Below are 25,306 nucleotides of genomic sequence, written 5' to 3'. Positions count from 1 at the left end.
GAATCTTTCAAACGTAATCTTTTCATAACAAAGCCTAGTGTAGTTGCAATTCATTTTTCAGAGACCCCAATGGGTTTTATAGGAGACCTATTGTGCTTTTTAATTATTTTTTTTTCTGTTCTCTCTGCCTCTGAAACATTTTGATTGTTTAGACCTCCACATGCAGGTTGGTTGTTATACTGTGTCAACTGGTGATGGAAAAAGCCAAATTGACTTTTCACTCCTACTTAAGCGTTTCCATTTCAGATCCTACAATCAACTGTTTGAAAGCAATAGACTTACATTCAAGGTAGTTGTTTTTCCAACATGTGCACACACTGTTAAATGATCTGCTCCAGATGTCATATCTTCGCAATATTGTGCTGTGCATGATAAGTCTCAGAAGCTGCTGGAGTTAAACGTCTCCGCTCGTCATCGCATCGCCAGAGGAGCAAACAGATGCACCAATAAAGCTGTGAAAGCCAATAATGAGTCAATAATAAATACTCGGTGAGATATTAGTCAGCCTCTTCCTCCTCTCTCCCTGCAGACCGGAGAGCAGCGGCGTGTCTGTCTTCTGCCGCCGATGCTAATGACGATGATGAGGGCAATGATGGAGGCGCCGCCGGCACCGCCCATCCTGTCTACCCGGGCCTGCAGTTCTGCGCCAGCCAGTACACAGACCGAATATATCTTTACTCCAAGGTACGGCAGCCAGCGTGAGCGTGTGATTGTGCATATTGGATAATGGTTAGACTCAGCAGGAGGGCAGAGTTGCTTTAATAATGATTCTTTCTGGCTTCTCTCTTTTTAGTCAAGGCTGGGAATACAGTTTGCAGTAAGAATGGATGTTATAATGCTTTTACCTTAAAGTGACACCTACACTTATGGCATTCTTCCACAATATACCACTTTGCCTGTCAGTATACGATGCCTAAGAATTATCCTACGTGCAAAAATGTGCAGCTGAAACTTAATGCAAAGAAAAATCAAAGGGTCAGCAATTATAATTTCAAATTAATTTCTTGTGCATCTCCGTACGCACTCGGTGTGATTATGGCCACTACTACTAGAATTTGTTTTGAAGAAGTCGGCAGCGTCCCAATGAAAGCAGGTTGTTTTCTCATTGAACAGTCAATCAACACCCTGACCTTTCCTTATGTAAACTCCATTCCCGGATGAGGAGATCGTCAGTGTAAAATAATACTAAAAAGCATGAAGGCATGCCCGAAATATTTGAAAAAACAAAAAGAAAATACCACATGAAGACTTCTTGTTGTCTAATGTCCCTCTAGTGTTGTACAATGGCTCATATGTCACACTTTTGTGTACTGGGTATTACATTTTAAAATGTTATCTCTGCAGCTACCTGAAAATGCGAAAGTTCAAACCCGTCTTGTTCAGCTTTAACTGTCAGGAAACACAGAGCTCTTCTTACTTTCTAAATTAAAATGAGAAGTGTCTGATGTAGTCGTTTTTTTGTTTCAGGTCCCAAGGCAGTATGAATAAATAAAACTGAAAGGGCATGCAGACTTTTGATACCCCCTCGATGTTTTGTTCCTCACCAGCTCGTTCCCGCTATATTCAGCTGAACAGTGAACAAAACATAATTAATTCTTTGTTTCGAGCGGGAAGTCTCATTGAGATCGAGATCTCTTTATCAAGATGGAGCCGCAAACAGCTATACAAAATAAAGACATGCAGTTCCCTCACATATTGCCAATTAGCACACCTTATAGATGGAGAAAAGATAACGTCGAGAAGTCAAGGTTCAAGAAATGTTTTCTGAAGTAATGGTGATTGAAAGGGCTACGAGTTGTTCTGGTCTCAAGTTGCATGGCAACGGAAGCCAACTTTGATGAACATGAAAAACACGCTATGATTTGTCATTATGGTTTCAACACTAACGTTTTTTACCGACTCACCTTGATGCTTGATACTAACCCTGTTTTCCCCCCCCAGTCTCACACAGAGCCTGTTTGAGTCACTTCACCTTTTTTTCTCCTTTCTTTTCTTTGAGATTGATCGGCGCTACGCAGTAAAAGGGGAAAGAAAAGCTTCTCAAATCCATTCATATTCTCCAGTTCAATACAAATTAAAGGTTTAGGAATTACCAAAGGATTACCAATACGATTTAATAAGGGTCGGCCCGTCGTCGAGCCCGCTTCCAACTTTTCCGTCTCTCGTCTTCAATCCTCCTGTATATGTCAGCGCGCAAGAAGACAGACATGAAAGGCTTTTTGTTTAATATGTCTGGTGAACAGGTCTTTCACTTATATGAATTTAAAGGGTTCGACAAATGTCGTACATCAAAATCAGTTGACTTGTCGTGGAAACGCTTCTCAGCCTCTGTAAATAGCTCTGTAATATATTGTTGTTAGCAGAGAGAAGCTTTGTCGAGTAAAATAAACATAATACGCCAATTACCTTGCAGTGAAAGCTGTAGAATGTACTGTTCATAAGCACTTCTGTCTTATTTGCGTCTCATGATATCAGTCTTACAAACACAGCTGTCCAGCTTCTATCTGAGGACATATTGCTTCGATGATGGTATGTGAAAATAACCACATATTGCTTTGTCAACTGGTATTGCGAAGTGATGGCTTAACCGATCAGGACTCATTTGATATTGATAGTGATAGTAACCAGAAGATAAACAAAAGACGTAGTTTGATGATGTCGTGAGGGAGCATTGGATCATGGGAGTGGTCGATGGGAGTCGGGCACAAATGTTCATGGACGATGGATTGTACGAAAGTTTTATTCACGTGAAGTTTACTTGCCTTCGCCGACTCTCTCAGACGTGTAATCTGATGTTTACTTTAATGTAGGACAACTCAACAAATTATACAACTGCGGTCTTGTTGATTTCAGACACTTCAATGCTGAAGTTTTACATGTTATATCTTGTAAAATCCAAAAGCGCAAACGGAACAAATTAGGATTATATTCAGGCTGCATAGGGCCAATAACGAGGACTAAAAAGCAGAATATTTTTGCGTCACCTGTGTAGATTTTGTCTCTCGAATGTCTCCAAACTTTATGGAAGTGTGGTGCTAAATCACCGAGTACACCTTTAATATCACCGCTTTCTGTCTTCTCGACGTACCTCGGTCTAACAGTGTAAAACAGATCGTTGCTAAGAATGTTACAAGTAAAAAAAAAAACAAAACACGAAAACCCTTGCAGCTCCGTTCAAATAGTGATGAACGACAACAACACTGGCAGACAGCAGAGGGAATGTGTGTTAGATCAGTCATAAATTCTTAGATATCCTCTAACAAGCTGCAGTGGGTTCATTTCGAAAGAGCTGACCAAGAGACAACAACAAGCAACCAGTCACGTTATATTTTAAAGAAACTCACAGGGGGGCTTGAGGCGTGTGTAGACTTGAGGTGTTTCATTCAGATAATCAAGTAAAATGTCCTTTCAGCTGCTTTTGTCATTGCACTTTCTGGCACTTCCTGCACCCTAGCATATTAAGATAAATGGCGGTTTAACCCCGGTCTGACTCTGATTACACTCCTGTGCATTCTTGGCACTCTTCTTGAGGGCCACTTGCCAACAGACCTCCGTATTGATCGGATTGTGATACTTAACGCCCTTTTGTTTCATTCATGAGGGATCAGATCCCCTCCCCGCTAACGTAGATAAGAGACAAGAGGGGTTTTACATGGAGGAGTCCAAAGCGCTGAACTGAATCACCAATGGAATATTACCCTGATGGCAATAGACAAGTGTCATGTACGCGTGGCTGAGACGATAAGCCGTGGAGATAAATGTCCCCCGCTGTCGTTTAAATGATAAACTGTAGGAATTTGGCTGGAAAGCTGTCACATCGGGATAATCCTGGACCAGGCGCAGAATTCACACAGGGGGACGCTCAGAGCACAATCACAGGAAGATTTGTCACCGGGGTTTGAATGAGAAATATTGAGAGTATTAAGAATTTTATATCCATTTTTCTACACATCAAACAGTTGTTTTATTCAAGGATTCAGTGTTCCGAGGCGGGTGGGCGGCTTGTTTCATGTCAACAGCAGGAGCAGCAGATGTGTGGGGTTTACCTTTGAGTGACTCCCCATCTTTTGCGGTACTCACTGTGATGAAGCCCCGAAATAATTCATTAAAATGACATAAATATCCGTAATTGTCAGGGCCATATCTATAGACACTACACTATCTGCAGAGATCCACACAAGGTTTTGTTTACATGCCTTGATCTGTGTAGAAAATGTGAAGTATCCCAAGAGGGAAGTGTCCCTGTTAGCTCGGAGTGCAGAATTAGCTATTAGCATCAAGCCAAAAAAGAGCCCCAAATTTCAAGAATGTGCTGAATAGTTTTGCACAGAAATAGGTGCGGAAGAAATCAGTGCAGTATATGTATGACGGCAAAATTACTTTAAATTCATGTATGCTTAAAAGAAGACCCTTTTCTTGCTGTAAACAAATCAACCTCAAGAGAATTCTTGGACTATGAGTCTACAGTGTCATATTTTGGACATTATTGTTGTCAGATTTTGAAGTGAAGCCATGTTTTGAGCTTGTTACTGAGGAGGATAGTTCATCCCTTTTCAATCACACGAGCAAGCCTCTCTTCCTGCTCCATGCTGTTGCAGCTCCAGCATTCCCCTGACTCTCCATGATATTTATTTTACCATAATCCAGATAAACACGGGGGCCTCTGTGCACGGAGGGTACAGCTCAGTAAAAAACTTCCTAATGTTGATTTGTATCTCCAAATCCGTGTGCCGACTGCCGGCAGGTATTAACCTTTAAACTTTATCCTTTCTCCCGTCTCCTTGCCTGTCCGCTCCATCTGCTATTTCCATTCCTGAAGTGGCTCTAATGGCGAAATCCAGATTGTGGCTTTTACCTCAATTCACTGGTCAGCCTCTCTCTTTTAAAATGTTCCTACCCGGCACCGTCACTGTGGTGCGAGTGAGCGTAAATTGCCTCTCGGGCTTCCAATTGGCAGTAGCTAGTGCTAATGAAGCAGTAATAATCGAATATGTTCTTTACCGTGGTTATTCTTTACAGTGATTATGCACTTACCTCCTGACTGCGGCGGTGTGATTACCCGTTATCACAGTGAGGTTATGTTCTCGTGGATATACGGAGGCTTTTTTTTATACTCATCATAATGCTCATTATTTCTATAACTAATGCATGCAAACTGTCAAAAGAGACGCATTAGCTTCAAAGTGGTGTACATATATTTGAATAAAGGGGAGGAAGCGAGAGATATCGCTAACGAGCTCCCTGGTTAACACAAGGATTACCATGACAACCAATCTGGAATAACGTGTGTCCAAATTGAAGAGCTTGAATGTAATTGGAATTAAGTTCCGCAAGTTGGCCATTAGATATCTGATTGCTTGGCTAAAAATATCTGTAGTTTAATACAATCTGAGCTACGGTGCACAATGAAACTAATTGCGTGTAAACACTATGAGCCTTGTTCTGTGGCTCCTAATTATAGAGCGAGTCTGGGCTGCAGTTGTCAGGCATGTGCAAGACCTCACAGCTCCCAGCACTTTCAGCGTTAATTCAATACAGGCTGATTTATCCTCGTGTATTTTAAGAATGACAACTGTTACATTACTTTTGTACTGTGGAGCATTTGCAGTAGATTCTCTCTGAGGCTGTACTTTAGCACAGCTGTACTTGAGCTAAAGGCTAACATGCTGATGATCAGAACACATAAGTCACGCTGATCAAGATCGTTGTTTAGAGTGTTCAACAGCGTCAGAATAGCTGCCATTAAGTGTGACCGTTAAACGTGTCGCTGTGGCTATTAATAGCGCCTGCACATGTGAACCGTCATCACGGTGATACCTCAAACATCACTAAACGTCAGAAGGAACTCACAAGGACTCAAGGAAGTCTGGTAAATTTCTCCACCGACTTCTAAGAGGTAGCCTATATTGGTTACTTTTTACTGTTTGTAAAATTTGACTTGTTTACCATCAATAGATTGTTGTCCTCATTCAGTTTAGTCCAAATGGTGAAATCAGTTTAAATTGTGTTGGGGGGTTAGACGCACTTCAGACACGGAAGCAGACAGGTGGCTACAGTGATGCTGCACTTTTAACAAGGAAAGACACAAGTTAATGTAAAGCCTTTCATGCCAAATATACAAGAAGATGCGAATAATTTTGTATTTGACTTAGTAAAGTTTCGCAAAGTTGGGTAAGTTTCTCCTCACGCAAAAATTCTTAAAAACAAGCGATTTTGTAAGGAATTCTGGGTATACTGCGGCTACTTGATTGATAGTTAAATCAGTTTAAACAAACAAGTGCATTCACAAACATCTGCGCCCAAAAAGGCTGGTTAAGAAAGCCCAAACATGAAACTGCATGTGGTTTTGAGGAAAACTTTACAAGGCATCAAAGACTTTAAGTCTGTTATGACCCAAGAGCAGGGACAGAAAACAATCATCACTGTTGGATACAGCCCCTGTTTGACTTTACCCTGCTAGTTCACAGCAACATAGCATTAACTTCTGCCATCTGAGGAAGTGATATTAGCATTTGATGGAATTCTTTTGTCGTATCTTATGAGAAAAGACAAGGACACCCACCTCCTCTGACACATAAAGTCAACATATATTTGATAACATGAGTGAGGTTTGCAATCCATCCCTCCTCCCAGGCTTGTGTCGGAGTTATATAACTACAATATTACCCTGACATTTATTCTCGTCGGGCAAGTGAAGCAATATCTCTGCTGCTGCATCGTCGTCATTCACTTGGAAGTACACTGAGCAAGTAAACGTGCGTGGTTGTGTGTTTATTTGCTTTGGTAACACCGGTGACTCAGCGGCCAATCCCACGTCTCACCAACTGTTTGGGCAGGAAAACACGAGGAGCCACTCAGGAACCTCCAAAGAACCATGAAGGGCGTAGCGTAGTGGTGCCACTATGCTCTGGAGCTCCATACAGCTCTAAAGAACCACTGAGTGTTGTTTAATGGGTATTTATCTCTACGTCGTGGATGAGAGTGAAGGATTAGGGCTTAAACTATTGTCTATTCTCAACAACATTAGATAAACCTGTTTGTTAAGGTTTTGGCATTTGCACTTAAAAATAATAATTAAGCAATGACTTTGCAGTTCTAATTACTGTCAATCGATTTATAATTTCAGCTCTACTTAGACTAACTGCTTCAATTACTTGGTGCCATTTGAAATCCCAATGTGATAAGCTGTTCTTCATTTAAACCCTCAATACAAATATGAGAATAATGTGGTTGACATGGTTCTGTTTGTTTTTACCCTTGTTGTGGTATGAGATGAATTCTGCATGAGATGCCTTTTCAAGGCTCCACAAAGACAAATCTGGCCCAATCTGCTATTTAGCCGCACACATTGTTTTTGTGTTTTGTGATATAAATATTTGATTGTGTTTTTTCAATGGTTTAATTTATGTTTACAATTTTACACAGCAGAGAAATAGAAGGAAATATTAATTATTAATGAAAAATCAACATTTCTTATATAGCCATATGAAGTCGTAATCTTGGGTTAAGAAAAAAATATGAGGATATAATGTAAAATGAAATCCCTTAAAGGAGCATTATGTGGTTTTGGAGAAGAAATGTTAATCAGTAGAGAACGTCAGACGTAAAGGACAACACAATTTCATGCTGTTTTACTTTGTATATATGTGGCGGACCCTGCCACCTGTCTTAAATCTAACAGTGTTCTGGGGACCTTATTTTCCTGTGAGAACAGCTTGTGTATTCAGTTATGGTAAAGATAAATGTACTAAAATTCTGAGCTTGAATTTGTTCTCTAAATCAACATAGTGCCCCTTTAAGAGTCATTGGTTGATAAAAGGAGAAAAAATCAAATTGAAGGAACAGTCCTCATACAAACTGCTGGCAGCATGTTCTGTGGATTATCAGTGATAAAGCAACGGTGACACCACTTCTGTAAAGAAATGTTTCTGGTTGGACTTTTCGTTTTTTCAGTCTGAGCACCAGCAATGAAATTCCATTTACCGTCACTGTATTGGGCTGGAGGCTGAAAATCTCAGAGACAGATATCTCAAAGCCCCTGCAAATGAAACCCAAACTATCTGCCTGGAGAGATATCACTATTAATGGATTTGTCGAAAAAAAAACTAGAGTTGCTACTATGAATCTTCAATAACAGGTGTGTAAACAGTTGAGGAATGGTTCATAACATTGTTGTAATTTATGGTTCATATGCTATAAATATAGAGATATACATATATGGGATGATACGGGGAAGCTCCTACATTTTAACACCCTTTTTAGCCAGGCCAAAGATTTGTATTATTAATGTTGCAGTAGCTCTAGTAATAGTGTTAGTAGTCGTCGTAGCAATATTAGCAGTAACTGGAGTAACAAATCTTCTTGCTTTGTCTTCTTCTTGTCCGTCTGCTCATCTGTTAGGATGGTACTCCTCTGAACCTGAGTTTCGTCCCGCTGGACATCAAGCTAACCAACTGGGACGACCTGCCCGAGGCCTTCAGTCGGCGCCGGGAAAATCGAATACAGGTCTGCCCTTCCCGCCAGGCTCTGTGCATGTGTGTGTTTGTGTGTGTGCGCGCGCCTCCTGCAGGTGCTTTGATCTCCGCGAGTGTGTGTGGGTGTGTGCACGTGGATCGGGCCGTTCACACGAGGGAGATGTACCTACTTAATGTGTCATTACTGTGAAAATCGCCTTAAAGGGGAATCCCAGTGAAGTTGACTTTTTTGGTTTATAAAATGTACCAATATTCTTTTCTGATTGATTGGAAAGACAAGACAACCCCAATCATGTGACTTTACACAGTTTCCAAGATGACAGAAAGTTCAACTTAAGCTGAAGAGTGTAGTTAAAAGTTTTTCAGCTCGTACGCCCATAGGCTGCTTTAAGGATGACCTTAATTTTAGACTAAGATAATTTAGTGTGATATGACAGTCAGTAGGGCTATCTCCCCAGTTCCTCTGACCCAATGAAGATGAGGCACAAGGCTATTAAACAGATATCCAACATGCGTGTGTCGTTGCCATGTGAAACTAATGACACCACTGATCATGAGGAAGAAGAGCAGTAGAAGCCCGGAAGATAGGAGGAGCGTGGACGCCTACTTCCACCACTGCAGGGCCCGAAGGGGGAGCAAGGAGGAGAAAGGGGGATGATGGAGAGAGGAAATAAGAGAGGGGGCGGTTTGGGGGTTTTGGGCAGCCAAGGATACCAGCAAAAAGAGAAAGTGCCGTTTTATGAGGGTCGTTAAAGGAGACGGATCATCGCCTCAAACGACCCCGCACGCCAACCAGCTAATATTAAATCCTGCAATCTGCTGTGGCAGTAACGGAGCCGGCTGACAGACGCCCCACCTGTCACGTTGTTTATGTCGGTTTGTAAAACGAAGGCGTGAGTTGCATCCATCCTCTGACCCATCATTTATGCCCTGTTACTCTCCAATTGTCCATCAAAATCGATACGAAGCAAGCGGTTTTAATGTGGGCTGCAACGCGGCTCGGACGTGGAGGCACTGGTGTGTAAACTCACCTACACACAGAGAAACCAAAGCCAAGTGAACGTTTTAGAAAGAATAAATGAGAAACTGTTATAAATCTATAGTTTAGTCAAGGGAATTAAATACAAATAATTCCTTTTTTAACTAGATTATTGCTTATTATAAGGTTGAATTGACTGTATTGTAACAAATGTGGATGGAGCATTCTTTCAAGTGGGTTACTCCAATGGTTTCCAAAAGAAAGCTGATTTTATGTAAGCTTATGAGAAAATGATGCTAATTCCAACTTGAATTATTACCCCAGTAAACAGTTTCCAAATGAGTTTATGGTCTCAACTGCTAGTTTCAAGTCTTCTTCAGTCCAGCATGATGTTCATTTTGTAGATAATGGTTCCCATATAGACAGACCATAAAGTGTAAAGCTTGTGATTGACGAGTCGTTGCCACAGCATGCCCTTTGGTTCGCAGTCAGATCCAATCAGGATGTCTTCCCCAGCTCTACTGTCTCGTCCTAATATGGTCACAAACAAACAAGATGGCAGGGGGCTTACTGCCAAACTCAAGGTTTCAAAAAGTAGTCCACAAACCAATAAGCGACATCACTGATGATTTCCACTCTTTTAAAAAAGAAAAACGTAACTCAAATAGCAGAAAACAGTTGGGGACTATTTTCAGCTGTGGATTTGGACACATTTCCTGCTCTTGTGAGTATTTCCAGCAGCAGGACGACGTCTGTGGGATTGAGACAAAATAAGCTACAGTGTGTGTGTTCGTGGCAGTGAAGGAACATGCATATCAGGCTTTGATACACACACAATACAGAATATCACCAGCCTTCTCCTTTAGGAGTCAAAAGCCTGATTAAGACACGACTTTGTCCAGCCTCACAGCCATAAATCAAAGCCCTCCCAGTTTCCGCCCACGCAATGTCTGATACTCACCTATTAACCCATCTGACCTTTGGAGGAGCGGAAAGCCAGAAACTCCATCCCACTCTCCTCCTCAGTCACGCCTTTTGACATCTGATTTCGACTCCCGTGACTTTCGGCTAACCTTTGACGACCTTGTGATACAGTAACCATCTCAAGATTTTTGTAAAGCTTGTTTATTGTCTTAATCTGTATCCCTGTCAGGAGTTTTCCAACAATCCAGTATATGTAGAGCAGGGTTTCAATGATCAGTCAAGGCATTACATCAATGCTGACTGCAGTACTTTGACCCCTGATCTCCTTCTGGGCTAAATAGAAAAAACTTCAGCTGAATTCCTCTTGCACCCATAGGAATGTCAGCCTTACACTAAAATGAAAATTCAGTATTAACATTCATGGAAACTAGAAAACTCATGTTGTCCAAATGATTGATTCTGGCCAAGCTACAGTATAATTACCCCCGTTATTACCCTCTTTTGTGTGCACAAGTCCAAAAATGACATATCCAATAGAAACTGCTTTTATTTTCTAAAGTAATTTAATGGGGGCACTTCTTATGTCTTGTTTCTGATTGGAAGCAAAGAATGTCCGTAATAATTTGTAACACAAGAGGAGAATATCTAATTGAGAAATGTAAACACCACAGGTGAAATTTATACCAAGGACATATTTGACTTTAAAGGTGCAATATGTAAGAACTGGCCACCCGTCGAAGCCCGGGCACTCCACACAAATAGTTGGCAGTATATCATCAGAGTAACCTGTAATTGTTGCTAACTGTAGCTGCTGTTAGCTAGCTAGCTCAGTTAGCCATGCAGCTAGGGGTCCAGGCATTTAGCAGTACGGACTGGGTTAAGGGTGGTATTATGAGACAAGACTGGATGGGGCTAGCTGGTTAGCATGCTGACTGCATTTGATCTGTCTGCCTCTTATATATGCGTATTAATATCATCAAGTCATTTAAACTGTTGCATCCATAAGTCAAGCCTGAGTCGAGTTACTTTATCGTGTCGCACTGTTTCTTTGTTCCTTTCTGTTTTACCTGATGTTGATCTGCTGCTGTTTAACAATTGCTTTTAATGAATAATAAGTAATATTACTGTCAAGATAGTCACAATGTAGCTGCTTGAACATCAACAAAGCAAAAGCAAGCAACTCTCTGTATAATGCATACTGAGTGTTATCATCACACAAATGGCCTTTTTTTTCTGAGAGTAGGTATCATCCATGAAAAAACAACATTCTCAGTGAAATATACGTAGGTAAATTGCCCATTAGGCCTCAGCGCTTGGTTCACTATTTGTTATTTTGCCAGCAGATTTTCTTTGAATCCATGACTTGGCTGAAAGCATATACAGCTTTCTCTTGGTTTGATGAGTTTTATTCAGCTATCTTAAAAACTGTCTCCTTGTGTGTGTCAGTGTGTACGTGTGCTCTGCAGATTTGGATTGTTTCTTTTCAGCTCGAGTGTATTTTGAAAATTGAAAAACAAAAAAATGTTTTGCTGTTAAAGAGGCTCCAATATCCAAGCTATCAATTGTTACGTTGAAGATGAGGGGCTCCAGTGGTTTCATCTTGAAATTGAATATGAAGTGAGTTGTCGTCTCCCCCCGCAGGTACTGAGGTTCGTTCAGGAATGGAGCAGCCTGGCAGCCATGAAGCAGAAACTGCTCCGACGCAGCGGCCTCCTCTTCCACAGCCCCACTTTGGGCTTGCAGCAGCTGGCTGCCACCCAGCACCCTCACTCTAGTACCAAGAGGTCAGATTCTTGCTGGAAATATGTTTTTCAAGGAAACTACTGTTACTTTGACTTTCAAAAACCTAGTTGTGTTTAAAAATATTGGTGGTATTTGACTATTTATTTCAGGAGTTGATCAATCGTAGCTTAAAATAATCAGGCAGGCTTGTCAAGGTCAATAAAGAAGTGTGTGTGATACTGTAGTAAGAGCAGTACTCGCCTGTGAAGGGTTGTGTCTTTCTATTTAGCCTTTCTAAAACTGAAAAAAACAAACAAAGAAAGGAATGGTTTGAACAGTTTGTATATCTGCTTTAAAGGGGCAATATCTACTTATTTTAGTGGAAAACATTCTAAAATCTGCTAGCATCCATCTTATTTAATAATAAATAAATAATAAAATTTCGGCAACGGACCCTTACAACTGTCCCTAAGGTCCCACTTTGAGAAGCACTGTTTTAGTTCTGGCTGACACTAAGGATGCACTTTTCTGAAAAATTTGTCAAAACTTCAAGTAAATCTTTCTCGTCGTCAATAAAACTGTATCAAGGGAGAGTATTTTCCCCTCTAAGCTGATCAGTGACTAATAATTCAATCTAGCGTCCCTGTTGTGCCAGCGTGTGAACATCTTAAAATGGTGGAAATAGCGAGCTGAATTAGTTCCTAACATTATGTCAGAAAACCGAGAAGCAATGTGGGAGATTTTACAGAGAAACGAGCAGATTTGTAAATACTAACTGCCCCAGGCGTCATGGAAGGCTGAATAGTATTTATGTGTGTGTGTGCATGCGCATGTGTGTGTGGGTGTATCAAAGGGTGTCAGCTGAGGCATAAGAGAGGAAGGGGATGAGTGCTGTGTATGTGTACATGTGTGTTTTTTGACAAACAAGCATTGTTGCTGGCACACTAATTACAGCTGGCGTGGATAGAGGCAGGGAGAGTTTGCCAATTACAGGGTAGACTGGTGTGTGTGTGTGTGTGTGTGTGTGTGAGTGTGTAAGTGTAAGTGTAAGTGAGAGAGAGTGTTTCTCAACCGGGGAACGTGTTTGGGTGCGTGAACCTAATCAAGGTGTGAGTAGGAGGCAATTGGCCCGGCTTGATTTGATACCTGTTTGATATATTCACTAATCAGAACCAATCAAGCTCCAGCTTCGGCTCAGCGGGGAGATCGCGGCACACCTTCGCGGCACTGAGACGCTCGGTTTTCAACTACTTCAAACTTAATACACTTTGCCTGGGTTTCCAACACCGTGGGTATTTTCGTCATAAGCCACTCATGGTGATTTACAGTGATTTTAGGAGAATTAGGAGGATTTAAATCCAGTTTGCATCCTGCCTAAGTACGTCTTATTGCTAAAAAATGACTGCCAACGTTGGCTATAAATGGAGTATCGCTTCTATAATACATCATTGTTATAAAATAAGAATGTGCATTGATTTTTTTCAGGTATATACTCATACATTATTTTCTTCGTACTGTTATCTAATTGTATTGGTTACCAAGAAAAAGGAGGAGAAGTTAGTATGATTCACGTCACAGTGTCATTCTTTTATTAAAAGGAGCACCATGAGGTTTCAGGGACATTTTGATTAGAAGAGAAAGTTCTTCACAAACTCTTCATTTTCATGACTCAATAAACAAACTGACCTTAAAGAACAACACAATTCCACACTGTTTGACTTTGTTTACATGTGGCGGACCCTGCCACCTTTCTAGCTTCAAACAGTATTCTGGGGACCTTATTTTCCTCTGAGAACAGCTTGTTTATTCAGATATGGGAAAAATTGTTTGTATTTCTTCTCCAAAACTACATAGTGCCCATTCAACTATTGTCCAGGCAAAGTTTTGTTATAACATCTTCTCCATGGAATACGTTATCCAGCCAATCACAACTGAGCACTGCAGCATTCACAATATTCAAAATAAGATTGGTTACTTGCAATGAAAATGCAGGTGAGCTACGTTTTAATTGAATTGGATGGAGAAAGATACTTTTACCTACACAGCAGTCGTACACAAAATCAATGTAGGATATCATTTGTCTAGATTGCTAGAAGGAAAAAAAACATTCACAATGCGTAGAACAACTCTTTATGGTAATATGTTGGATGAAATTGCATTTCTCAACATCCGCATAATAACATTATTTCTGAAATCATATACTGTGGTACTTATACTGTATCTAAAACGACGGAAAACAGATAAGGAAAGAGAACTTTTTTGACATCATGTTCTCACTGCAGCTTACATTCATGTTAATCAAGCACTTTTAGATTGCACTTGCATAAAGTTTGAGGACTTGTAAGAGAGAAAAATTGATTTTAAACAATTATCAAAATGGAAAGAGCAAACGCAGAGATACGCTTACGTTTAATCACTAGAATACTGCAAAAAAAAATATTGATTGTACACCTCCCATGATGCAACTTGTCAGGGTCTTTCAATAGACATTGCTTGTGTGTTACAGAGTGTAACCTCCAATTGTGGCTGTGATTGTTACTGGTGGGGTCCACCTTTATTGCCTCACAGGATTCAAGTGGCTGCAGGTGTCAGCAAATCAATCAGGACTGAAATCTTAATGGTTACAGCTGAAAATACAACATGTTTGTCATCATCATCATCATCATCATCATCATCATACAGAGATTTGATATACAGAAGAAGAATGGTGCCCAGTAGAGAGCAGACCCAAAAGTCCCCTCTAATACCCACCAAATTAATACACCTGAACTTTTTTTTCACCAGGGTCCATTCCATGAAAATGTCAAATGATGACCCAACATCCGATATTAAAGATTATGTCCCTTTTTATAGATTTGCACCAAAAGTTAATGGGGTCTGTTCTCAGCTGAGGCCTGTCCTCCATCCAAGTTTAGTGGAAATCTGTTTGATAGTTCTTTTGTCATCCTGCTAACAAACCAACAAACAGACAAATGGATACCGGTGAAAACGCAACTTCCATGGCAGAGGAAATTATATAACATCTTTCCGGCTAACAGTTAAACATACATATAAACCGAATTTGGAATTTGTAGCTCCATCATTCTTCCTCTGTTGGACCAATGCTGTATATAATTTCCAAGAAACCAGCTTGCAATTTCGACACTGGCTAGACTTTGCTGTACCGGCCTTGTATCACTGAGATCAGTGGGGGATACCAGCAATCAATCAAAGCAACTTCAGCTGAACCAGACCGGAGCATTGGCTTGTTAGTTTGAGTTCACACAGCTGAGCAGGCCCTGGCCCCTGAGCTGAACTGTAGGCCGGCCCGTGAGGAATCAGGCTGCTGTCTGCAGCTCTGCCGCTCTGCAGGTACGCTGTCAACAACCCGCTGCCACCACAGGCCCGCAACAGGGCTCCTACAGCTGTGTGCATCAAATGGCTACCAGCAGAAAAGCATGTCCACAGAAAAACACAGCTAAGTGCTCTAAGAGCTGCTGCAACCTGTGAAACATGTTTACATTTACTGTAGCTGTCAAAACTGGTGAAAGTTGTCTTAAAGGCTTCGCTGAAAAATACTTTTTCAAATGAAAAAACTGGACACCTCTGTGATGTCTGTACAGTAAATATGAAGCTACCGCCAGCAGCCGACCAGTTACCAAGCAACCAGCGGAGACTTTAGGAACGTACTGCTCTCGTCCAAGAAGTAGTCCGTTACATAACCAGCTGAACAAAAATTGTCATTTTTATACTTCGAATTTTGTACATTTAAAAAAAGGACAGTACAGCATGTTCAATAGTGATTTTTGGAGGTCTGGTTGTAAGACTTTGTTACCTTTGGACAAAAAGCCAGGCAGACGTTTTATTCCTGCTCCCAGGCTTATGCTAAGCTAACTTTGCAGACTGTTAACTTTAGCTTCTTACTTACGTAACTTTTAAATCTATTTCCTAAAATGTGTTCTTTTTCCTTTGGAGTTCTGATAGGACATTTGCAGTTGTTTAAAAATATTTAAAAACCACATTGTTAAAGATGCAGTTTGTAAGAATTTTAGTTTAAAAGTTCAAAGAAATTACTGAAATTATCAAAACAGTCTGAAAAGATGATCGTTTTTATGTTATCTCAAAGTGTCTTTGTATTGTGTTGCAGAGATATCTACTGAAGTAAGCATGCTAACCAGCTAGCCACAAGGCTGAAAACCTGTTTCTGCCAGCGGTCTACGGCTCCTGTGCTAGCAGTAGTCCGGTTGTCTGGCTAGCTGCACAGCTAACTGGGCTAATGAGCAAATGGTATCTACAGTCATGGATGTGTAAAAATAATACAGTTAGCAGCAGTAAGCAGGTACTCTGGTGATTTTTTTCAGCTGCATTTCTTGGGCTGTTAGCGCCACAAACGGTTGGTCAGTGAAATAGTTTGAAATCTGCAGCAATGTATTGCTGTTTGTATTTCGCACAATATAAACAGCTTAGCAATCCACTTGGCAACTACTACCTGCTCTGTAGCGCCACCAGTGGTGAAAAACATATCATGCAAAAAGCAGTGGTTTAAGGAAGTAGTCGCCTTAGTGTACAGAATTACCATCCAAGCACCAAGCTGCATAAAAGCAAAAACATACATCCACTCTCTCCCAGAAGCGTGGTTGGACTCCAGTTTAGTGTAGGGTATCTCGTTTCATCCAGCCTCTGTGCTGGGACTGTTTGAAGCAAAGGAAGCTCGTGTGTTTGATGGAGACTTACCTTCTTCCTCATCTCCCCTCAGCCTCGACAGAAACTTCTCCTCTTTGATGTGTCTCCCTCCTCCACTTTCTGCCTCCTGTCATCCATCTTTCCTTTATTTATTTTTTTCTTTCCGTCTCTCTCCCAAAAGGAAGTATTCTGTCCAGATGGAGGTGGTTGAAATGCATGAAAATGTCCCAGCATAGCCCGCAGGCCTTAGTGGAGACACTAAAAGCACGGTTTAACAGTGGCAACACCTTCCCATTTAAATAGCAGGGTGTTTCATGGAGGCTGGTGTTTTTTATTAGCAATCAGGAAAAGAGAGCAGTCAGGATGGAAACACATCATGTCGCCATTCAAGAAGAGTTAAATAACCCACTCATATTTACATTCATTTTTCTATGAAGGGACTACAAGCCTTTGATAGTCCATTCACCGAGAGAGTACAGGTGGCACATACCCCTGAGGACAATTCAACTTTATATATATTTTCTGGCCGGAACATCAAATTCTGTTCCATTCAGGAAAATGTAAAATGGTTTTAGAATTTAGAAAGGCAAAATAGTTCTACACATAACCACGGGCACGTTTGATCTGTGTGTCTTTCACTGTGTAGTTAGTTAAATAGATCTCATTTGTCTACAAGTCTTACAGTTCTAGGAGCCGTTCCAATTATCGATGGGGTTTCAAAGACGGCAGGGCTACAGTTTGTCTGCCGGCAGTGAAGTTTCATCAAGTTCAAAATAGTTTAAGAATTGACGGCGCTGTCACTACAAATGTTATTGAAATACAACATCCTACATAACAATTAGTGGACCTCTTCATCACCTGAGTTGTCTTTGAAACAGCCTTATCACACAGTAGTTGCCTCCTGTCTCGACATCTATTTCTTTTGCATGGCCTTCCCTTTTTAATGTCGCCAACTTGCTTTTCACTTCTTAAAAATCTTTTGTTCATCCTCTGCTCCCTTAGGATTTAATTGGTACCATTTCATTACCGGTACCTACATGTGTGTAACTGCGTCTGAGCAACTGTTTACTGATTGCCACTGAAGTGATCTATTTATTTGTGCTCGATAAAACAGAAACCTTTTCTGAGGGTGTGAAACAAAGATGCTATGTCACCTTGACTTAGCGTGAAGAAATAGTCCTATTTATTTAGAGTCAAAAATGTGTTTTCCTTTCTTGCTCCTAGCGCGGGATGTTTTTGCTTCACTGTTCAAAACGACGTGCACACTAGAAGGCCGTTTCACATTCATCTGCTCGACGAGTAAAAGTCGTTGAAAATCCGAATGGAAGAGGTGGGCGTACGAGCAGGATTTGTGACATCACAATGAGTTTGAAGGCCAATCCTGTTCCAAGATTCAGCATACACAAGTGTCTTCTTTTAAACTGAAAAATATGTAGAGGGAAACCAGTGGTCAAATCCCAACGCAACACCATGTTTAATCTGTTGTGGATATGTAGCTTTGACAGTCCCGTCGTTAACAATTCTCCATCTCTCAAAACTGAAATGGTCCTTCGTTGTTTTGGTATGTAGTTGGTCGGTGAAGTAGTAGCTGGTTTGCTGCCCTGAATAAGATAATATCCACTCTACCATAGTGTCTTTGAGCAAGACACTGAGTGTCTAAAGCTGCAAGATGGGTGTTTACTAGCGAAGTTTGGCCTCTGACCTCCTCGTAGAGGAGGACGGAGAAAGGATAATTGCTCTATGGGGACCATTAGAGTGTTATATCATCCCTCTGTTGAAAGCTTTTATGTTACCTGGGGAGATCTGGTGATTGGTCACTTTTCTCTCAAGACCTCAGCAATTTTCTTCCGAGAACAAACAAGTCAGTGATTTTTTTTTCCCCCCCTGACTCCTCCTCACCTGTACTTCGTGTCAACTCTGACATCCTGGGGTCATTTTAATCCAGACCAGATTGACGTGTAGTGTTTCACGCAATTTTCGACTTGCACACCTAGCGTCTGTATTACAAGGGCCATAAAAACCAGTGGCAGTGCAGATGGATTAGATTAGATGATTGACGATCCCTGTGGGGAAATTAGATTGCTGCAGCAGCAACTGTAATAGGATTCAGCAGGGGAAGAGGACAAACAGAATATAAGCACACAAATAGAATCAAAAATAAATGAAAGTAAGGATTTGTGCATTTAAGCACAGTTTGGTGCCAAGAAAAATATAAACGCGCATCTGGCATTGCACTGAGGCAGTTTGTAGCGTTTGCCAGTTCTGTGGGTGATGGTGTGTGTTACATTCATGTGGGTGAGTCCCAGGATTACCGCAGTCTCGACCAGATGACTAAGATTACAGATACGCTCGAGCAACATCAAATTTCCCATCTTACCTGCTACTAATGCTGTCCAGAGAGAGTTTGTGAGTCTATCTTCTTGCACCTACTCCCCCATGCTCTACATGTGATTCAGCTCTCTTCATCGGGCTCTCTGCTTATATAACAAATCCTCCGGTCCTTCACAGCCCCGTTTATCCCATTTTTCACAGGTACCTCAGCAAAGACGAGGTGGCCCAGGCCTCCCTGAGCAAGGCCCAGCAGGAGGGAGGCAGTGTGCGACTGGTCACCAAGGAAAACTTCTTCTCGAAAAGGAAGTCTGCCGGTGCACCAACACCACCTGCTTCAGAGAGGTAGGTTGAAGGGACAGGTATGTGGGTGGATGCTGAGGGCAGGAGAGGTCAAGCTGTCCTCAGGTCTGTAAAAAGACTGAAATAATATCCTCTAGACTTAGAGCTTTACACAACGGGGACTTGAATATCAAAATTAGCTCTGGATGCAGCTTCATATTATGCACTCGCTATATAATCTGTTTAGTTAATCACACGTGTAAAACCATCACCGACAGTGTTATGGTATGACAGATCACGTCCGGTCGTGTTTGTGGATTTTAAAGATGAGGTTTCATGCTCTGTTCATGAGGGCGGTTTGTGTCATCACGCGGCTTCCTCTTTGAGATTTGGTGTATTTTCATTTTCCTTCCCCTCAGCTGTCTCCATGGAGATCCGTATTTGCCTTGTGGGAGAGGCACAAAGGCCCGCTGAGTGTGTTAGTACAGTAAATATAGACCATAATACAATCTACTGGGTGAGATGCAACGGCCAGCTCACCCCAGGAGGGAGTATCACTATGGAAACCAGCAGCAAACACACACTCTTCCTTGCATCGACACAGCTACTGGTGTTACATACAAATGCCTATGGAAGTCTTTGGAGTGTCTTAAAGGTGCCAACCAGGATTTGTGCTTTAGTACACCGAAAACTATTGTACAGCTAGAGGAATTACAAAAATATCTCTTAAAATCCCCCCCAAAAATGGAACATTGCTGTCCAGCTCACAAAAAAATTATTTGACAATGTGACAAGATAGAGCTTTGTACAGCAAAACACTAGAAGTAGCAAAAGCTAAAATGCTTAGCAAAGACAAACCTTAACATTGCTTTCTAGGTCATGCACTAATAGCTAGCATAGTAAGGACATGAAAATTTGTTTTGATATACTGGCAAGACTATAATATTCTCCATAAAATGCCAAGTGAAAGCTAGCTTGATCTCTGTAAGGTGTTGCAAAAGCTAAAATGTTTAGCAGAAGCAAACATTGCATTTCATTGTTCTTACCATGCCAGCTGTTGGTGCAAGAGCATGAGTTTGTAGGCAATTTGATAATGTGGTGGCAAGACAATGATTTTCTGCTGATTAGCATGAGTTAGCTTGTTTAGCAAAGCCTAATATTGTTCTGTAGCTAATTTGCTAATAGCCAGCAGATTAAGGACATTTTAAAGATAATTTTGGCATGTGGCAAGACTATAATTTTATCCTAAACATTATTTAGCAAAAGCAAGCTTTTTGTCTGGCAGAAGACTAAAGTTTCTCTAAAATGTGATTAGCAAAACCCAAAATGAAAGCCAAAATATAATGACAAAATTGATAAAAATCAGGACACTGATACAGATACATTTCAGCCAGAAGCAAAAAAGTGTTGAGGTATGATACCCGGCCATAGACAATGCTGCTATGCAACAATCCCAGCTGTTTGTTGTAATATTATTAATGTTATAGCTGAGATTTACTGTATTTTTCCACTGTCTGGTGTGGTCGCCTTGTTGTCCACAGGAATCGACCAATTAAAAAATTGTAACATGGAATCAGCCTCCTGATTATCAGTGAACAAGCACTCCACGGATTGACAGCTGGACTCACCAGCGTCAGATCTTTTTTCCTCGCCTGTGCCTTTGGTTTCCTTTGCTATGAAGCATCAGAGATCAGCGCGGCGGTAAACATTAGCAGGCTGTGTGCCGTTTGCTGAAGGCATGTTGCGTGATTTCTGGGGTTTGAAGTATGAGTTTTCTGAGAGTTACCTCATGCTGCAATGTAGAGCTGCCAACCTGCTCGCTGCCTTTGTGCATTTATGAATTTAAATTACTTTGAAGCTAAACGTGAAGTATATACAATAATTAATAAGAAACGTGTTGATAGTATTATTGCGACACATACATTCTTCAGTAGCTGTGTGAATTATTTGATTTGATCACATGTGCTAAAGCACTACAGTTGCTAGCAAACCATGTATTTCTAGGTTATTTCTTTTTTACCAAGTACCATGTTTTCACCATACTCAGTTTGGGCACACCAATAAAAAGTCTATTTCTGTCTCTCTTTCATCCACTAGATGTTGCTGGCACAGCATTTGTCTCTTGGTACTTCCAATTTTTTGGTATCTTCTCAACTTTGAAGCAGCAAGGTTCCTTTTTAGAGGGTTTTTTTTTTTTTTTCTTCTCCATTTCAATGATTAAATCTCTCTCTGTAGTGCTCTGTCTCTCTGGCTCTTTGTTCCTCTCTCTGTCGGTCTGAATTGTAAACCGTGGGGAAAGAGAATTTAGTCCATCTGTCCCCTCCAACGTGGCTCTAACACCCTGCTGGGACAACATGGCAAATGCCCAAAACCCGCTGTCCTCTGCCAAAAGGACAGGCATGCACATGCACATAGTTGTACAGGGGATACATCACCGCCATGTCTATACACACAGTATGTAGACTTTTCCCACACACAAACACACACACCAGCCATATGTCCATCACCTCTGCTCTCTGCGGAGTTGATGGACAGCAGCTCGCAGAGCAAGTAGAGATATATATTTATTTTATTAAATTCAAATTCAGATATTATTGGGTGAATATATGTTGAACTGTGTTTACCGTTCTGCCGACGTTTGAAAGAAATTAGCTCCGCATTAAACGGTGCTGCTGGTATGCAGATGGAAGTCTGTGGCGTTGGCCAAGGTAACGTCTCTTTCAAGTTTAGCGCATAAAGGGTCTAAAACTCCGCAGCAGCCGCGCCGCCAGAATCAAAAAGATGGAGAGAATAGATTGCATACACAGGAATCCATTTATTTAGCTGCGTCGGCTGCATTTTATCCGCCGTATCCTGTGACATTGAAAACAGGTCTGAATGCTGGATCTTGTCACAAGTTCACGTTTCATTTATACAATTTATGCATACATACTACACAGAGCTTTCATAAATTCCTAAAGAGATTCAAATATTTATATCATGTGTGAATTTTTCTGTTTCACATATATTTTGTGTCATCTTGTTTAGTTTTTTCACTTGTAGATGTTGTTGCTGTTAACACAAAGTCAATACTTCCTCTGTGCTACCTCTGCTTCCACTACTAACTTGATAACAACATTAATGTTATCAGTACAAAAACAGTCATGCCACACTAACGGCTCTGCTGCTCCGAGTTTGTCTTTTGAAGGGGCCCTTCAGCACTTTTTATCAGTATTATTGAACTTAATTAAAGAAAGCAGACTTGCAAGAGACTGATTTTTTTAATTTTTTTTTTTAAGGTCAAAGCAGAAGCAGAGAAGTTTTCGATACTCTAACTTTTATTACTGAGTCAGACAATTCAATAAGATTGTACATTTTCACATAATGCATCTTGAGATAAACGCAAGCAGCCAAAGAATGAACCCTTTGCTCCTGAGGAGTTTTGACACGTTTCTTGCTTGTGTGTCTCTGCAGGCAGGAAAAGGACTCCTGTGAAATACTAGCGGAGCAGCCAGCACCAGAGTCCGGCTACCTGCAGGCAGTGGACAGTGGCGGCGTGCCTCTGTGTCTGTCCTGCCATCAGGCCTGCCCAACCACTGGTGGGGCCTGGGACACTCGATTCTGCAGCCACAGGTAGACTGACGCTAAATATATACAGCTTTACTTACACATGGTTAATCGAAGGGATATATTGAACATTTCCAGGCTGAACTGTGGACCAGACTTGTGTCAAACAGCAGATGCATGTAAATCTTAACTTCGAGCAGCAGATGGGTGGGGTTTACTACAATGGCACAATGCAAACAGTCTTTTTTTTAAGGTGCCAATCAAAGAAAAGCATATAAATTGACTTTCCAAATAGTTTGTGTGTGATTGACTTAAACTTTCCCGCAGCGATTGTCTTCTGTGCCAAAGCTCATCCATCTGGCACATAGAGAAAATTGAATTATACTCCAAGCTTTAAGAGTTTTTGTGCAAAACAAACCTCAAAATGCAACAGTGTGATGTTGACTTGACCTTGCTGCATTGTGGAAAGAATAATGTTTTCTGATGACTGAAATAGATTGCTTTTTCTCAGATTAGACTGGAAGTCTTATAGCCGTCACAGTCCTTTTCCTAAACCCGTCCTGTCATTCTGTTTCAATTCATTATCGCAGCATTTGAACACCAATGTGAGAAATGTATTAACGTAAGCTGCTGATTCCGTCTCTTCAATGTCTCGCTGTCCCTGAGCGGGAAACTTCACCCTCTCCTGTGGTCACTCTGAATGAGACCGTCAACTGGATTCCTTTAAGTGGAAAAATGCGTCTATGTATCCCTTTATATTTGCTACTCATTTAAGTGGAAATTCAATTTCCTCACAGGGTTTTCAAGGGCTGCCTTAGGTCAGTCAGTCAAGGTGAGAGACTTCCCTGCTGTATACCTCAGTGTCACGTTATTATCTACGCACAATGTCTCCTTTCAGCAGAATCAACTACTGAAGAATAGATATGAACATGACTTTTGGTATAAAAAATTTCAGCTGATAGTGTTGTAGATATAAAGGTGGTAAAGACTTGTTATGTTTCCGCCACCCATAGGTGTCAGGAGGAGTTCCAGCTGCGCTCCAGCCAGACGTACATGCGCTCGCGGGTGCTGGAGGCGGAGCAAGGCATCTGTCAACACTGCGGCCTCCACGCCCACGACCTGTTCCTGAAGGTCCGCGACGCCCCGCCCTCCCAGCGGAAGGAGATGCTGGAGAACACTTGGCTCGCCCAGCTGTCTCTCAAACAGGTAGAGAGCAATAATTTCTCTCAATATTAACTTGGCATTGACTGCTAATTCAAGGAGGTACGATTTTAACCATATTCCCCACCATAGTTTAGCGTGCTAGCATGCTAGAATTAGGTGAAATAAGGTTGAAGGAACGACGACAACCTTCTTAAACATACTGGAACACAAAAAACTACAATATACACATCATCTTTACAGCCGTCTCCTGATGTGAGCTAAGTAACTGACAAGGAAAGCCATTTTTTGTCTGTGTAAGTGCAAAAATAAAAGCACCCTGTGTTCTCCATCCTACCCACCTACGCACATATGCGCACACACACAGGTTGATCTGCACTCCAGGGGGCCAGCTCCCAGTAAATGGATTGCTGGGCCCATTGATTTTTTTTCCCAGTGCCAGGCCTCGACCAGTAAGCCTGTTTGATTTGGTTGTCTGTTATCCTGCAAAGCCAGCCCCCCCCTCCCCACACACACACACACACACACACACCCACCCCCAACCTGACGCGCACACACAAACACAGACACTCGCCTCTCTTCTCGGTGCCGCCGGCAGCAGCATCAGCGCCGATCGATGTGCCGAGCTTTAGAGGAAACAAACTCAGCCACACGATAAGACGCCGCAGTGGTTGAGGAGCCTTGAGATTATAGGCTCATTCTTTGGTTCATACTGGGGGTTCTGGTGTGTGTGTGTGTGTTTGTTTCCTGGTGTGTGTACATGTATAGATGGGTCTTTATGTGTACCTCGGGGTCTTTTTGGTGTGTGCGAGTATGTGTAGCACAGAATTTGGCCATGTGTGTATTGGTATTTTGGTGTGTGTGTGTGTGTGTGTGTGTGTGGATTTTCTGTGCTTGGAGCAGAATTGGAGTGTGTGCAAGTGTGTAGTAGTGGAGGCCTGGTGTAGAAAGGTGCATGGTTTTGGCACAAAAGCAGGTTCAATTGACTGGAGAGTGTGAGTGTGTGTGTGTGTGTGTATGTGTGTGTGTGTGTGTGTGTGTGTGTGTGTGTGTGTGTGTGAGAGAGAGGTGAACTCTGCCCCTGTGAGCAGGCCTGTTCTTTAAATCTGTTGGGATCAATTCCAGCTCGCTGCCTTAATGTCGACGGAGCTGCACTCAAAGCAGGAAAATTGAGTTTTTGCCTCGTACTCTTCACATCAGGCTTCTCTGTTCTCTGGCTTTCTCTGTT

At 41.6% G+C, this 25,306-nt stretch overlaps 1 protein-coding gene across 3 annotated transcripts in view; it reads left to right on the top strand.

The window, feature by feature from the left end:
- The window catches only part of zranb3 (zinc finger, RAN-binding domain containing 3), an 85,360-nt gene that overhangs the window by 57,175 nt on the left and 2,879 nt on the right, over positions 1-25,306 (top strand). For all 3 annotated transcript variants that reach the window (XM_030410125.1, XM_030410123.1, XM_030410124.1), the window contains exons 15-20: positions 530-684; positions 8,401-8,505; positions 12,019-12,161; positions 19,294-19,434; positions 22,825-22,983; positions 23,931-24,123. In XM_030410125.1, the coding sequence (XP_030265985.1) occupies positions 530-684; positions 8,401-8,505; positions 12,019-12,161; positions 19,294-19,434; positions 22,825-22,983; positions 23,931-24,123 (896 nt within the window). The remainder of the gene's footprint in view (positions 1-529; positions 685-8,400; positions 8,506-12,018; positions 12,162-19,293; positions 19,435-22,824; positions 22,984-23,930; positions 24,124-25,306) is intronic.

Source organism: Sparus aurata, chromosome 24 (genome assembly GCF_900880675.1).
Source record: "Sparus aurata chromosome 24, fSpaAur1.1, whole genome shotgun sequence".
Taxonomy (NCBI): domain Eukaryota; kingdom Metazoa; phylum Chordata; class Actinopteri; order Spariformes; family Sparidae; genus Sparus; species Sparus aurata.
This window is presented reverse-complemented; position numbering and strand designations above follow the sequence as displayed.